The sequence below is a fragment of the Ornithodoros turicata genome, chromosome 4 (assembly GCF_037126465.1).
Source record: "Ornithodoros turicata isolate Travis chromosome 4, ASM3712646v1, whole genome shotgun sequence".
Taxonomy (NCBI): Eukaryota; Metazoa; Arthropoda; class Arachnida; order Ixodida; family Argasidae; genus Ornithodoros; species Ornithodoros turicata.
Genome location: NC_088204.1, coordinates 26829405 through 26844029, shown reverse-complemented (window position 1 = coordinate 26844029; position 14625 = coordinate 26829405). Strand labels below are relative to the sequence as shown.

General features: G+C 44.1%; 1 protein-coding gene and 2 long non-coding RNA genes across 3 annotated transcripts; 2 read left to right on the top strand and 1 right to left on the bottom strand.

Moving 5' to 3' along the window:
- Positions 1 to 247: 247 nt before the first annotated feature.
- Positions 248 to 997, top strand: LOC135392855 (uncharacterized). Its single transcript, XR_010422259.1, has 2 exons — positions 248 to 403; positions 738 to 997. It is a non-coding gene; the product is annotated as an uncharacterized LOC135392855 (long non-coding RNA).
- A 1061-nt stretch (positions 998 to 2058) lies between these two features.
- LOC135392856 (uncharacterized) lies at positions 2059 to 3289 on the bottom strand. The gene is made up of 2 exons (XR_010422260.1): positions 2297 to 3289; positions 2059 to 2233 (listed from the first exon to the last, which is right to left on the bottom strand). It is a non-coding gene; the product is annotated as an uncharacterized LOC135392856 (long non-coding RNA).
- Positions 3290 to 3599: 310 nt separating this feature from the next.
- On the top strand, positions 3600 to 12854 carry LOC135391369 (putative ATP synthase subunit f, mitochondrial). Its single transcript, XM_064621623.1, has 4 exons — positions 3600 to 3748; positions 3907 to 4005; positions 12568 to 12684; positions 12750 to 12854. Exons 1-4 carry the CDS (start codon positions 3670 to 3672, stop codon positions 12776 to 12778), a joined length of 324 nt encoding a protein of 107 aa, XP_064477693.1. The 5' UTR covers positions 3600 to 3669; the 3' UTR covers positions 12779 to 12854.
- The last annotated feature ends 1771 nt before the right edge of the window (positions 12855 to 14625 follow it).

The following is a 14625-nucleotide window of genomic DNA, read 5'->3' as shown; positions in this document are numbered from 1 at the left end:
TTCTTTGTCTGTTTGCTTTTTTGTAGTAAGGACGGAAAGCGCGCCAGTTATACACAGCTCTTCATCTGTCTCGGAGGCTTCGGAAATAAAAACATCCAGTAATCGACTGCGCGGTACCATCGGGGATCTCGTCGTCTGCTCGTTGGCCGCCATTTTCAGCAAAACCAGCGAGCTTGTCTACTAAACCCACTGATCTCTATAGTAATAGGCTGGATAGCGGATTGAGGGTGCAACCGTACGGTCGCCGGCCGCCATCTTGGGAAGCTCAAAACATTGCCGTCCGCCACTCAGCTGCATTATGTGCATGCGCCTTTGCGTAGCACTTTTGTGGTGTCATGCCCGCCTGCTGTGGTTATGGGTGTGCTGACCGTATCGGCAAGGCACCGGGGACGACATTTCACAAGTAAGTGACATGGTTTTGCAAATAAATGTGATTTATTAGTCCACGAGCGGGGTGACAAAACGTTGCTGTTGATGCATGTGCGCAGCACTTTGTGAATCGTATCTCAAGATCTAAGCGTTAAACTTTAAGCCGTACGTTATCTGCATAGAGTCATTGTGATAGTCTAGCCTTCCTGCAGTTCACGGGTATGGCCTCGGCACTCAGCAAGCGTTGAAGTGCGCTTGTCAGCTGTGATATCTACGGCTCAGTTTGTTGGTCACGGTATCGACGCTTGCTTGCTTGGATTAGCCTTGTCATCCCTTCCGTAATTGATGGCATAAATTGTTCAATGCAGGTTCCCTCACGGCCGCCCAGAACATTTAAACAAAGTGTGCGGTAAATGTCAGGCGAAAGGACTGGACGCCGTCGACGACATCACTGGTCTGCAGCAAACATTTTAAAAACAAATGCTTCGACAGAACGGGCCAAACCGTTCGACTGAGGCCTGACGCTGTGCCCAACAAGTTCGACTTCCCAGAACACCTCCAGAAAGTAATAATGCATGCGACATATGTAGAGGCCAGATTTATATCCACTAAAAGCTAGTTGAACACACATGCATGAAAAACTCATTTATCTTTCTCAAAATATGCACCTCTAGGAATTCATTTGCATGCATTTAAAATACGCAACAAACTCACTGGGGCAAAAGTATCTTACTTTATGTAGTGTACAAAAAGCATGCAGAGTTGAAAGCATAGATCGAGAAGTTGCCCGTCAAAAGGAACTCGTTACAAAGTTACCGTGTGAAAAATGCAACTAAGTTATTCAGCCCGAAACGTAGCTTGAAACGTTACAGAGTTACTTAAAAAAAAGAACGAGTTGCTCCCAAGTTACTTCGGACACAAAATAACACTACACAGGTGCAGCTGAGTTCGACCCTGAGTTGCCTGCGTTGAGTTTTCGTTTATGTCCAACAATTCTAACGTGTTACATCTTATTCCCTGTCTGCACACGATGGTTCAGCTTCATTTCAATAGTAGCAGTTCTTACTTCCTGAACAGAATACTGTCATTGACTGGACATCATGTTTTATGACATAAAATGCTGTGGAAGAACCGTAAAGAAAGCAAGGAAATAAGTGGACGTGAGTGAAAAGCGAATTAGTAACTTGGAACGTAGCTTAAGTTACTTTGGCAAAGTTACCTGAAAAAGGAGTTCCTCTGAAAATTACCACGGCGCAAAAGTAGCGAGTTAAGTTATATAGTTACCAAGAAAAGGAACTTAGTTACAGTAACGAGTTACCTCGAACTCTGGTTGAAAGTGTGTATTTGCATGAAAATCTAGCCTCTAGAATCATGTTCCCTAGTTAAGAGTTCCAAGCAATGGTTGATGATTGGAATCAGTACTGCACGAAGAGCACCTTAAAGCTGCAGCTAGTCCAATATATGAAAACACTCCTGAATTATGCATTCATATGCAGTTAAAAGCCACTCCATATTGGATAGGACAATACTAAGACGGGCAAAAGCATATAAAGAAAAAAGTATTGCATGAACATGTTGACTAACGTACAAACCCGTATTAGTGGGGCATACAAACACACCAGCCACATGTCTCTTTGGTGCATTCCAGCATGTTTACTTTACTTAGAGACAATAAATAATTTTTCAACCTCGAATGTCTACTCTTTATTCTCGCTGCTTAAGCTTGCGACAACACATGTTTGAATGCAGCCCAAATGAAAACAATGTGATCCGTCTGATCAAAGAAGTTTCCCAGTGCTACAGCAGTATCGGACTGTACCACCTTGCCAAAGAATATACAGAGAAGGTGACAGCCAGACCTCAGCTGCGAAAGAAATTGTCAAGGTTGATCATATTCAACAACCAGTAATGCACTCTGCCCACTTACCTGCTTGACTGCTTCAAACTTGCTGTTGCAACTGGACTTGTGATACTTTGATGTTGGAACTTTCACCACAAGACCTTGCTACTTAGCCTTTTTATGACTTATTCACTCTACCTCTAGTCATTTTGAACTGTCTTTACCACCATTTATTTCCCCAGTGCACATATTTCTAGTCGGTATGTTTTTACCGTCATATAGCCTTTATATCACGTATCATTCTAGTCCTTTGGAAGTGCTTCAGTGCCGTTCGGCATTTCGTGTCATAACCAGTCATATCTAAACTTCCTGTGCAAAGCATAATGTTTATACCCAAGCATATTAAGGTAGTTACATAAACAAACGTGCCAAACATTCCCTGGCATTCCGCACCCCCGAGCAGAAAGGAAATGGGAGAAACACGGGAAGCAACACGCTGACGGACGACAAAGGAAACGTAACACAACAAATACAACACCACACAAAACCAGCAAATCACATAATCGTAGTTCAAAGTACAAGATTGGAACGACACGCGCTCATTCGAGTACAAAATAGACAGGAAATAACATGTATGTGACGGGATTTCACACAAAAAACGTAAGGAACTCAATCACGAGGGATTTCTGCAGCGATCCGTGGCAAAATTTTAGCGAAGCAGCAAGGGAAGCGCTCACAAACAGCAAAACTTGTCACAGCTTACATGCATTCCTATGGGCTGTAATCGCTCTTTTGAGCACCGCAATATGGCGGCCGGTGGTCGTACCCTTTCCCCTTTCCCGCGATACCCTCACCCATCCGCTATCCAGCCTTTATACCAGGGGCTCAATCTTGATGTGCACATAGCGATCGTTATAGCTATTTTTCAAAATTTGCGCGCTCATTCCGTCACGCGCATTGGCCGTCAACCGGGGAGCACGAGCGTTTAGCAAGCGTTACGGGATAGCGAAAAGTTCAAGATCTAGCCCGCTTTATACATAGAGATCAGTGGACTAAACCAGCGCCTGCTGTCGCTAGCGCTGCCCCTTACCGGTGCTGTCGGCGCTTTTTTAGTAGACGCAGCCGACGCAGCCCAAGTCGGAAGATGAGAGCGGAGCGCCACGTAGGGACCGCTCCAGAAAGCTGAAGCTCCAAAGAACTGCTTTGAATTTTTGGCTAGTTTTGGCGGATTACTACGAGGAAATGCTATAGTTAACCATGATAGTAAGTGCTTCCATATACTTCGTATAATTCCCGCTTTAACTTCAGGTAAGTACCGTTCGTCAAAACTGGTAATTGTCCAGGTCTCTAGTATAGAGTAGGTCGTGGGCAACACTGGTTAGCAGCCACTACAATCCGATCCAAATCAAATCCCTGATCGTTTTCATTTGCTCTTGACTAACCTTGCAGTGGTTTCAGCGATGGGTTTTGGCGATTATCCCGCTGAGTATAACCCGAAGGTTCATGGTCCTTACGATCCTGCCCGATATTATGGAAAACGTAAGTTTCTCCCTCGCAGCAAAGGCTGAAAACGAAAACTTGTAATCGGGTGACTACCGAGTATGAACATTCTGGCTGCCTCCAGGCCTAGTTCTGCAGTGTTGGTTAGTAAATAATTCAAGCTCATACATTCATTTTGTATTTGTCGTTTTCTTTAGCGGATGTTCCGTTTTCCGAACTGAAGCTGACTGAAGTGGGCGCTTGGTTTGGCCGCAGGAGGAAGTCTCCTCAAGCATTCGCCGGTGCAGTAAGCCGAGGTCAGATAGTGTTCTGATACTTCGGCAGAGTTTATTTGATCTTAGCGATTAAGAATTCTTATTCTTTGGTACTATTTGGTACCATTCGAAAACACGGTTTCGTACCTGGTGCGTGCATAAATTTTGCAAAACTGTTGTCTGTTTCACCGTTTTTTTCCCCATGCAATTGTGCTCTCGATTACGCGAGTTCTGCCACTCCTTTGCATTTGACTACACAGTACTACACCTGTTTTTGTCACGTGTTAAGCCTGATTCATGGTACCGAAGCTCAGACATAACAAAGTTAACTGAACCAAACATTGTATAACCCGATGACACAAAAGTAGCCTTTGATTGCAACCGTGTTACTCACCAAGTCAATCCTGCTGGTTTGAACAGCAGGTGAGCATAGCTTGCCTTAACTAGATATCGAGAGTAGGTGTTTGCCTTCATTTTCGTGATGCTGCAGTAGAGCTCTGCACGGGCCTGGGGATCTTACTTGCTCTGTGCTCTGGGTCGGGCAGGAGCTGATAGAATATTCCAGCACCCTGGTCTGGGCTGACAAACATGTCTCCATAAGCTGGACCACACAGCTAATTTCATACAATACAGGACTATTAGTTCATATGATCACGTTATTGCCTCATCCCTGTGCATATATTTGCAAATACAAACAAAGTATGCTGCATTATGCCTATGGTTTTGCCCTCTAGAACCTGCTCAATGCCACTTCGCATTGCTCACAACTCCTCACATCTTTCACAATCATACTCGCAAAGCTTGGTGAGAGCGATAGCGATTGGAAGCAGGAGTTTGTCCACAACATCCTCTCCCGCAAATTATTCCCAATCCACTCCCAATTATTGTTTTTATCCTCTAGCTCCACAAAAGCTTATAGTGTAACGATAACACACTTGCATGTGTCCTTGACTCTTGACTTGCTTGGCTCTTCTCGTCTCTTCTTCTGGTCCTCTTGCGCTGTTGTTGTGTTAAACCACCAGTTCTATTATAAACTTGTGTGATAAATTTTATTGGTTGGTGCTAGAAAGATGTAAGTCACAGTCTGAGCCACTGAGCGGGGCCGGACTGCACAAAAATAGGAAGGCCAGAGCAGGACTACACCATTTTTCAATGCGTCCGGATCGGGTTTTGCCCGAAAAAGTCGGCCCGTGCACAGCTCTATGCTGCATTTACAGGAAGGTAACAGCTGGGTCATTCCACAAGAACCGTCCCAAAATCGTGGCCCGACCCCTACGGACTTTGACAATTTTTTTTTCACTGCTTCGTATCGTTGAATTATGAATGTCAGAAAAATATTTCAGCCGAATTCCACGCGGCCTTCACGCCAAAGGCGGCGCCAAAGTCTGAAGGAGGGCCAAAAAGTAGGCAGCGTTTAATGGCTTCTCCGCAGGGAATGGCTCAAGCTATTTGAGATTTGCCACTTCCAGACTGATCAGGAAGCACTGCCCCTTAGTTCTAAGTGAAAAAATTCGGATGACAACGTGTATTTAAGGCGCGCCACAGGCTATAACTGTTGCGTTTTTGTCGCATGTTTGGCATTTTTTCCCCGTTCACTGGAAGCACGCACAAGTATGAAATTTGGTGTCCTGATAGATGTGGACATGGTTAACACGTAGAAAAAATTCGAATCCTTCAGTTAAAGGAGAAGGCGGCGAAATATGGCGGGCAATATGCAAATTTTCGAAAATTGCCAATATTGGAAGGAATAAAAGGTGAAGTTGCTATCGTGATACAGACATGCCGTCAAACGCTAAAATGAAGCTCAGCCTGTCCACTTCAAAATATAAAAAAAATCTGCAGGGTACTTTCTTTCATTTTTTTAAAAACAATTTTTCAAATCTCTGTCCCAGATGCAAGCGGGCGCACGCTCCGCGCGCCCACCCTCTTCAGCTTCAAACGCTACCGGCTCTTTTTTTGTGTGTGTGTGTGTGTGTCCGGGACGCGCAGGTTTTGAGATTGTCTGAGCGTGTGGTTAGAAATTCTTAACGCAACTGGGAAATTGTCTTCCTGTAATAAAGCCGGGAAGGGGTAGTTCAATTAGGCCCTTTGCTGGTGACGTCTCCGGCAGATGTCGCTGTGGGTGTTCCGATACAATGCAGGGAATGGTAAAAATTATCATGGCTACATCAGTCTACACTCAGTTGATTACTGGCTGCCAGGTTTCCGCTTGACGCCGCGACAGGAGGCTTGTCGCTATAGGTTAGACACTGCGGTAGGGTCATTATATATGAAAGGAAACAAGCTTCGCTGCATGTCAGTCGCCACTGTCTTCGTCCATGGAGTCAGCCTCAGTAACTCGGCTGACATAAACGACATTGACTTGAACTCGTCGAAATTTCTATGTGCATGTGCCCCGTCCGGCGCACTGTGTTGTGAAAGTGGCCATGGAGCATCCATCTACGTCAGTGAATGTGAGTGACAGTCCAATTTGTTCATTTGGTCCCAATGGATGCAGCGATGAGTGCACTTCCCCTCCAACAAAGTTCACTGAACTAAGTGAAGAGGACCAGTACCTTATTTATGCCAGATGAAAGCGCGCCTCTTCCTCAATCACTGTCGTTTGCAAGAACCACCATGCGCTCTTCGTGCGAAGGTACACCTTAAAGATGGCATCCAAGTGTTGCGTCGACCCCCTTGGATAGCACAGCAAGAGAGTGCGCAGAACTAAAATAATATCGTCAACACTAGCAAAGAACACAGCAAGGCTTGGGCTAGTTCCTGGGGACAGATTGTGCCCCAAATGTTACATGATGTGCATGAAGCACCAGTCTGATACTTCTAGTGAGTCGTAGCCACTGTCCAGCCCAGGTCGTGACCTGGCGATCGCGGATCAGGACACACTGCAGTCGTTCAACGAGTCACTCGAACTTCTTGGTGAAACTCCATTGAGACAGAAAAGACAGACCCCAGAGACAGAAGTATGCACAGGCAGGGTGTCGAACCGCAAAAAATACGGGTTCGGTTCGGGTTTGGGTTCGCGTTGCTTGGATTTCGTTCCCGTTCAGTTCCGGTTCGGCCACGCCAAAAATCGAACCGGTTCACAAACCGGTTCGCAGCCCCGAACCGGTTCGCGAACCGGTTCAACGCTTCCATTTTATATCTCCCATAAAACTGCTTTTATCAGGTAATGCGTGGCTAATAGCTTACTGCTGTTGTCTGCATTGACGTTTTTAGTGGTCAGGTACTCCCTTTAGCGAGAGGAAGGAGAAATGGATGAACACTTGCACATAGCGTCCACGCTGATGAAGTGCTGTAGTCCTGCTACTTTCTATTCCTAAATCTCACACACACAGTGCCAGCAAGATACACTTAAATGAAGCCTAATAAGATGGACAGCATTCACGGATGGGCATAAATACATTTTTTTATTTAAATATAAATACAAAATACTTTGTTGAAAGGGGTATTTAAATACTCTTCATAAATAATTTTCAATGTGAGTGTTTAAATACAGAATATTAATACAGTATTTAAATACTGTAACTACTAGTACCATAAATGCTGTAAGATGGCGTCTGGATGGCATCTGGAATTACAGAAATAATGATGATTATAACAACAAATCAGCAAGTAACAATAACATTTATTTGTTAGATTATCATGGCGATTTTAACATTATAAATTTCTCGAAGACTGCATCTTTTAGGCGTCTTCTGTTCGGCCGGACAATCAGATTCGCAAAGGAGAACAGCATATCCACAGGTGCCGATGAAGAAAGGCTTGTACTAAATTTGACGAGGATGCTTCGTACAACAAGGTAATTGGGTAGTCGTGACCGTTATCCGCAACAGCAGTGAAAAACTCGTCATCTAGAATGGTTGTCGCATGCGCATGCTGGCGCAAACACGGCATAACTGCGCCCGAAACTCGCCCGTCTTCCTGAAAGGTCAAATGCAGGGCAATTTTCGGATATGAGTCAGTACATTCTGTATATAGGAGTATTTATAAATTATTTACAAGAATAAGTACCCAAAAGTTGGTATTTAAATATAATTATAAATACATTTTTCTAGTGTGTATTTAAATACAAAATATAAATACATGTATTTATATTTTAAATAGTATTTTAATTACAATGTATTTAAATACTGCCCATCCCTGACAGCATTTTACATAGACGACGGTACCTGCCGGCACACTGCATTCGCAGCGTGAATCGATCTGAAACCGTACTGAAGCATGTGGAAAATAAGTCTGCCAGCCTTGCTCTGTCCGAGCTCACAGCCGTGTACCAGTTAATCCACAACGCAAACGCAATGTGTCACGACACGACTGCACTACCAGTAAGCAGAACCACATTTACTGTTCAAACCACGACCAATCAAACAGGCACCGTTCTGCGTACGCTCCTTCTCCACTTCTCATGTTTCTGACTTGTTTAATTTTTGGTGCTCACGTGTAAAGGGAAACGTTGGGTGTTTGCTTAATCACATATTCGTCCTATAGAGCTACACAACTGGCCTACTCCATTCATGCTTCATTTGTCCGCGTGGCGCCTCCTCTGTGAAGAGCAGACGCCACAGCGCGTGCGTGGGGCGCTAGCCGCGGCGCTGACAAGGACAACTGCGTTTCAACGTGTTAAAAACGACTCTGAAAGCATACTTACTATACGTCCTCGTTTGACTGCTAGCTGAAAATTTGCGAAATCCATGATTCGTCCCAATGTCCAACGAGGACACCAATATGTCCTCGTTCAGGGATTGAGAGGCACTTGAACTCTTATGCTGATTTCTTTTATGTCCGAACCGTTTTGTTGCGAAGCGGTTACCTCTATTATTTTTTCCGGTTCTGCTCCGGTTCGGGTTCAACAGTGTCACGAAAATTGCGGTTCGGGTTCGGTTCCGGCAAAAATAACTGTTCGGGTACGCTTTTTGGTTCGGGTTCGGGTTCGGTTCGACACCCTGTGCACAGGAGAAGCTCCGTAGGATAGAGTACAAAACCAGGAAGGCCCTGGAAACTTCGTTGGGCATACCGGTATCATCCACTTCAGGAGAGTCATTGTCCTATAACCGCGGAAGATTATGAATCCCTGCTTCAGGAGCCGAGGAAGAAATATTCGGCTGAACAGAGCTAATCAAAAAAGGTCATGATTCTAACGTTGGCCCCATCGTTGTGGTCGAGGCAACAAACAATGAAGTTTTTTTTAGCTTCGGAACGTCTTGTTCGCCGAGCACGAGAAATTAAAAACACGATGGGCGTCCTGAACGAGCCATCTTCCGCGAGAGGAAGGGCTCCGTTGTCTCTTGTGACCAGGGAATCAATTGAGAAGTTTTACCACGATGACTTCATATCCTACTGCATGCCAGGACAAAAGGATGTTCTCAAGGGTCATCAGAAGAGGCTCATGCTTACGGGCTTGAAGGAAGCCTTTCTCATATGGACGGCAAGCAACCCAGCTCTAGAAGCTGGATTTTCTACATTTGCATCCTTGAGGCCTCCCTGGTGCGTGCTTGCTGGAGACCCAGGAACACATTCAGTCTGTGTGCTCTTATCATCAAAACTTGAAGATGATGCTTCATGCTGCGGGAATCCACGAAAACTACAAAGACCTTTTGCGGCAACGGTCTGTGCCATCGACAAGGAAGAGTGCATGCTAGGACGATGCACCCAGGGCCCGGATTTGGAACCTCTACGCGCCAAACTCACTGATAAGCTCGACCATGCTGATGAGTTTCAGGACACCACCACATTTCAGAAGTGGGTATCTGGCGATAGAGCATCACTTCAAACAGTACTTCTCCCCCATAGAGGAATTTTCCGAGAAGCTGATTCTTGAACTAAATTCACTGAAGAGACATCACTTCGTCAGCTCGTCACAGTCGGCTTACTTGCGACAGCTCAAGGCTGACCGTCAGTGAAGGCATCAAGCAAGTCGTCAGGCAAGGCGTCAGTGAAGGGATTGTTCAACTGGATTATTCAGAAAACTACTCCTTTCTGGCACAAAATTCACTACATTCGTTCTACTGGAATACTTCCCAGGCAACTGTGCATCCCATAGTGGTGTATTTTCGCTGCCAATCGGACCCAACCCTGCAGCATTTGTCTTACGTCATTATTTCCGAATCCCTGACTCACTACAACGCTTCTGTACACTTGTACCAAAAGAAGTTCCTCCAGCATTTCCTACCCGCTCACGCACACATCAAAAAGTTGCACTATTTCTCGGACGGCGCTGCTTCTCAATATGAAAACAAAAATAATTTTGTGAACCTTTGCTTTCATGAAGAGGATTTTGGAATATCGGCAACATGGAACTTTTTTGGTACGTCCCACGGGAAAGGTGCGTGCGATGGGATTGGGGGAACTGTTAAGCGGCTGGCGGCAAAGGCGAGTCTGCAGAGGCCTTTTGATCGTCCGATATTAAATCCGTGGGATTTATTCCTTTGAGATGAAGAAAGCCTTCAGAACATATTGCCCATATGGGTGTCCTTTGGAGATGTATCGGCAGAGCAGGTTGCGTTGCAGGATCGCTATGAAATTGCTCGAGCCATTCCTGGAACACGAGAACTTCATTACTTTGAAGCCGTCCCGACTAACACAGTGAAGGTACGTGTGATATCAGCATCCACCGAAGAAAAACTTCACACTGCACTACGCCAAGTACAAGCGAGCGCACCTTGGTATGTCAGGAAAGACTATAGCACACGTGCTGGTTGACCATTAACTGTGTACAGTCAAACTCCTTTATAGCGAACACCTTTTTAACGAAGATACCACTACAGCAAATTTTTTTGCGGTCCCGCTGGAGCCCTATAGGTCCAATAATGGACATCCTTTTTAACGAAAATACCTTTACTGCAAATTTTTTTTGCTGTCCCCTGAGTTTCGTTGTAAAGGAGTTTGACTGTATATGCAAATGTCAATGTTGTCTGTGTACTTTGTGTGTGACATAACACTGTGTGTGTTCTGTGTCCCATATTATATCAAGATTACTTCGAATCTGTCACAATTTGCGTGCTTATTCTGAGAGAGAGAGAGGCAGCGCAAAAGCGTACCTGTTTGCGTACGTGCCCGCTTGCATCTGGGACAGAGATTTGAAAAATTATTACAAAAAAATTTTGAAAAAGCGCCCTGGAGATTTTTTTATATTTTGAAGTCGACAGGCTGAGCTTCATTTTAGCATTGACAGCATGTCGGTATCACGATGGCAACTTCACCTTTTATTCCTTCGAATATTGGCAATTTTCGAAAATTTGCATATTGCCCGCCATACTTCGCAGCCTTCTCCTTTAACTGAAGGAATGAAATTTTTTCTACATATTAACCATGTCCACATCTATGAGGACACCAAATTTCATACTTGTGCGTGCTTCCAGTGAACGGGAAAAAAATGCCAACATGCGACAAAAATGCAACAGTTATAGCCTGTAGCGCGCCTTAAATACACGTTGCCATCCGAATTTTTTCACTTAGAACTAAGGGGCAGTGCTTCCTGATCAGTCTGGAAGTGGCAAATCTGAAATAGCTTGAGTTGTTCCCTGCGGAGAAGCCATTAAACGCACCCCACTTTTTTGCCCTCCCGCAGACTTTGGCGCTGCCTCGCGTGAAGGCCGCGTGAAATTCGGCCGAAATATTTTTCTGACATTTATAATGCAATGATACGAAGTAGTGAAAAAGAAATTATCAAAGTCAGTGGGGTTCGGGCCGCGAATTTGGGACGGTTCTTGTGGAATGACCCAGCTGGTTCACCCAATAGAATACTAAATAAGTTTGCTTCTCACAGATGTTCCGAAATTTTCTAGCATTGGTGTTCGAAAAACCTGAATGGGTTGGATGGGGGAAAAAGAACCCAATAATATCTTATTAGCCCTATGCGCATAGTCATTTTAAAGTGGCAGGAATAGTTGCATCATGAAAACAACACGGAGTGAATAGTTATACAGGTGAACTAAATATGTGACTGTCATATATGCCGATTATACAGGGTGATTCACTAACCATGTCGTTTGGGGTTTATAAGAAAACGGTAGAACGGAAAAATATGCGGTCAACGGCTCCCGTGTGGCAATTAACTTTGCCGTCTCCAAAAAATACTTCTGTCGAATTTCAATTGCACTACATTGAAATTTCTTCATTGAACTCTGAAATTTGCGTAGTCAACATAACGTTTTTTTTACAGAATCAGGAATAGTCGAATACACCGGAAGCCAAAATCTCTAATGCTACAGTGAGTGCAAAAAAATTGTGAAAACCGACTTCTTCTGACGCACGTATTTCAACGGTGCACGAAATCGGCGACAAAGATGCGATGAGAGGAAATATGATTGAAATACGTGCATGAAGCATGAAGCAGCACCTAGTGCTGTTTGTTGTATACCTTCCTGACACAGCACATATAGACATAGTCTATTGGCAGTACACACTCCATGTGGACATGGTCTGAATAAATGACAAACAACCTAGTTTGAACTTCCATATTAATTTCATCGATTCATTTAATTTATACCTGAAAACTGGATGATCAAGTAGCAGTCGGTTTCCCCGATGGTATTTGTAGATCCAACTACTTTGATCTTCACGGTTTCATCAGTGTGAACTGGAAGGCTTTCTGTTGTGTTGCAGCTTTCTGGCGCTGGCAGCACAAGTATGTCCTGCCCAAGCGTTCTGGATTTGCTCCCGTTGCTCAAATAATTGTCGGCGCATCTGTCTTCTTTTACTTCATCAACTATGGAAAGCTGAGTGAGTAGCGAGTGTACAATATTTGCATCAGAGAAGCAGCTTGACAGCTGCTCATTTTATTCCAGAGCACCACAAGCACTACAGGTACCACTGAGACAAGGTAGAAGACTTATCTAGCCCCTGGAAAGCATCTAGCAAAAGGATATCGCAGAAATAAAGGCTTCTACATACGTAATGTCTCTTTGTCTCGCCCACCAGAACTTGTTGGAAGTCCATGAGACAATTGATGTTCTGAGGCTGGAACACATATAGAAGGACAAATACATACAAGGCCTCAAATGCCTAAGAAATTAATGATGAAAGATGGGTTCGAGTCCTACAACTGGCTAACCTTTTCAGTGACTTTCATCATATAGAAGTAGTTTTGCACGTAGGTATTTTACTGTACATCTCTACTGCACACTGCAAATGATTTGTGTGTGTGTATAAAGCAGGAACAATAGATGTGAAAAAAAAAAAAAAAAACTCATGTGACTTCCTTCTTAGCCATATGGCACTAGTGGAACTGTGCTTCTGTGCACATTGTAAGGAGTCTTCTACAGAATTGCTGGTACAAGTAGCAAATGTACTTGTCCTTGCACAATTTATTTTCTGTCGTGTCAAGCAATAAAGCAAGGTACTTTGCATTTTCCAGATGCAATTCTTTTAAAATTCCTCGATCCCAGAAAACTGAAAAACTACCCTACGCTACGTTTTTCTCCCTTTTTTCCCTTGTGTGGAAACACATGGAACTGTGAGCTGTGGTTTCAGAGTACGCAAAAAGAGTTCAGTTGTTTTCTAAAGCTCTTGTACCTCCCATGGGTTGTGTTCGTTTATTTGTCTTTGTGGGTGATGAATGCAACGGCACGGCCCTCATGACTTCGTCCACATCGCAGTGACTCCTGGCCTAAATTTTGAAGATTCAACACTAAAAATGCTTGAGAATCGACTCCCAGTGACTCTGCTCTCGATGTGGTTCGCACGAGTCGACTTATGATGACACTCATATGCCATATCTCCGACTTCAGACTCGCACAAGTTGAATGTACGAACACACCCTTAGTGTTCTAATGCAGACTTTCATTTGTGTGGTAGGAGTGATACTAAAAAAGACGTACAACATTATTTTGGACAACAGTTATTAAATTCGGAATTGCAAGGGTTTGTCATGCGCTCCTGTAGAAACAAACATTCCAAAAAGGTGCTCCAAGAACAAATGTTCTTACGTTTTTCTTTCAAGTACCCACACATACACATACAAACAAACAGTGTCCTAAGGCAAACTCGTCCTGAGGCAATTCCCTTCATGCTTCCTTACTGGTTTGCTGGATTTCTACCAGTGTAATTGGTAGCACACCAAACTGGCAATCAAAAGAGGTGTGGGGTTGAGTGCCACCATCAACACCCACTGACTTTTTCAGACCACACAAAAGAATTCTTAATAGACCGGATCTTGACTCTTCATTCCGAGCATATCGTTTTATCCGTTGTTCTTTGTTTTATCGTTGTTATTTGTTCCGTTGTTTATCGTTTGTTCTTCGAGGTGCAGAAGGACAGAATGTTCTACTGATACGTTCTACCATAGGTTCAGCAAATACAAATGCAATGTGGCTGAGCCAATCAGGTCTGCACCATGCCAGCAGTGTTGGCACTGAATGGTTGTGTGCTACTTACAACTGTAGGCGTTTGCCAATCATGTTGAAAAGTGTAACACTTAACTGTGTTATAGACAGTATCATAGTAACTACGTTGCAGTCGAAACTTTGGTTTTGTGTGCGCAATTTGCTGCACAAACTGCACACAAATTTGAGCAAGCTTTTTAGTGAATAGTACAATGGACAAGCGTATGATTACACTGGGCAGTGCAGCTCATTACTTGAAAGTTAAGAGAGAGCAAAGTGGTGTCTTTCCCCTTATTCCAATAATTCCCCAGATTCCAGATTCCGTTGTATGTTGTACCAT

What these genes read in the sequence shown, in the direction of transcription:
- LOC135391369 (XM_064621623.1), top strand. Translation starts at nt 3,670, where the DNA reads ATGGGTTTTGGCGATTATCCCGCTGAGTATAACCCGAAGGTTCATGGT. An exon ending in TGCCCGATATTATGGAAAAC is followed by an intron (nt 3,749 to 3,906) that starts GTAAGTTTCTCC and finishes CGTTTTCTTTAG; the next exon opens with CGGATGTTCCGTTTTCCGAA. An exon ending in CATCAACTATGGAAAGCTGA is followed by an intron (nt 12,685 to 12,749) that starts GTGAGTAGCGAG and finishes ATTTTATTCCAG; the next exon opens with AGCACCACAAGCACTACAGG.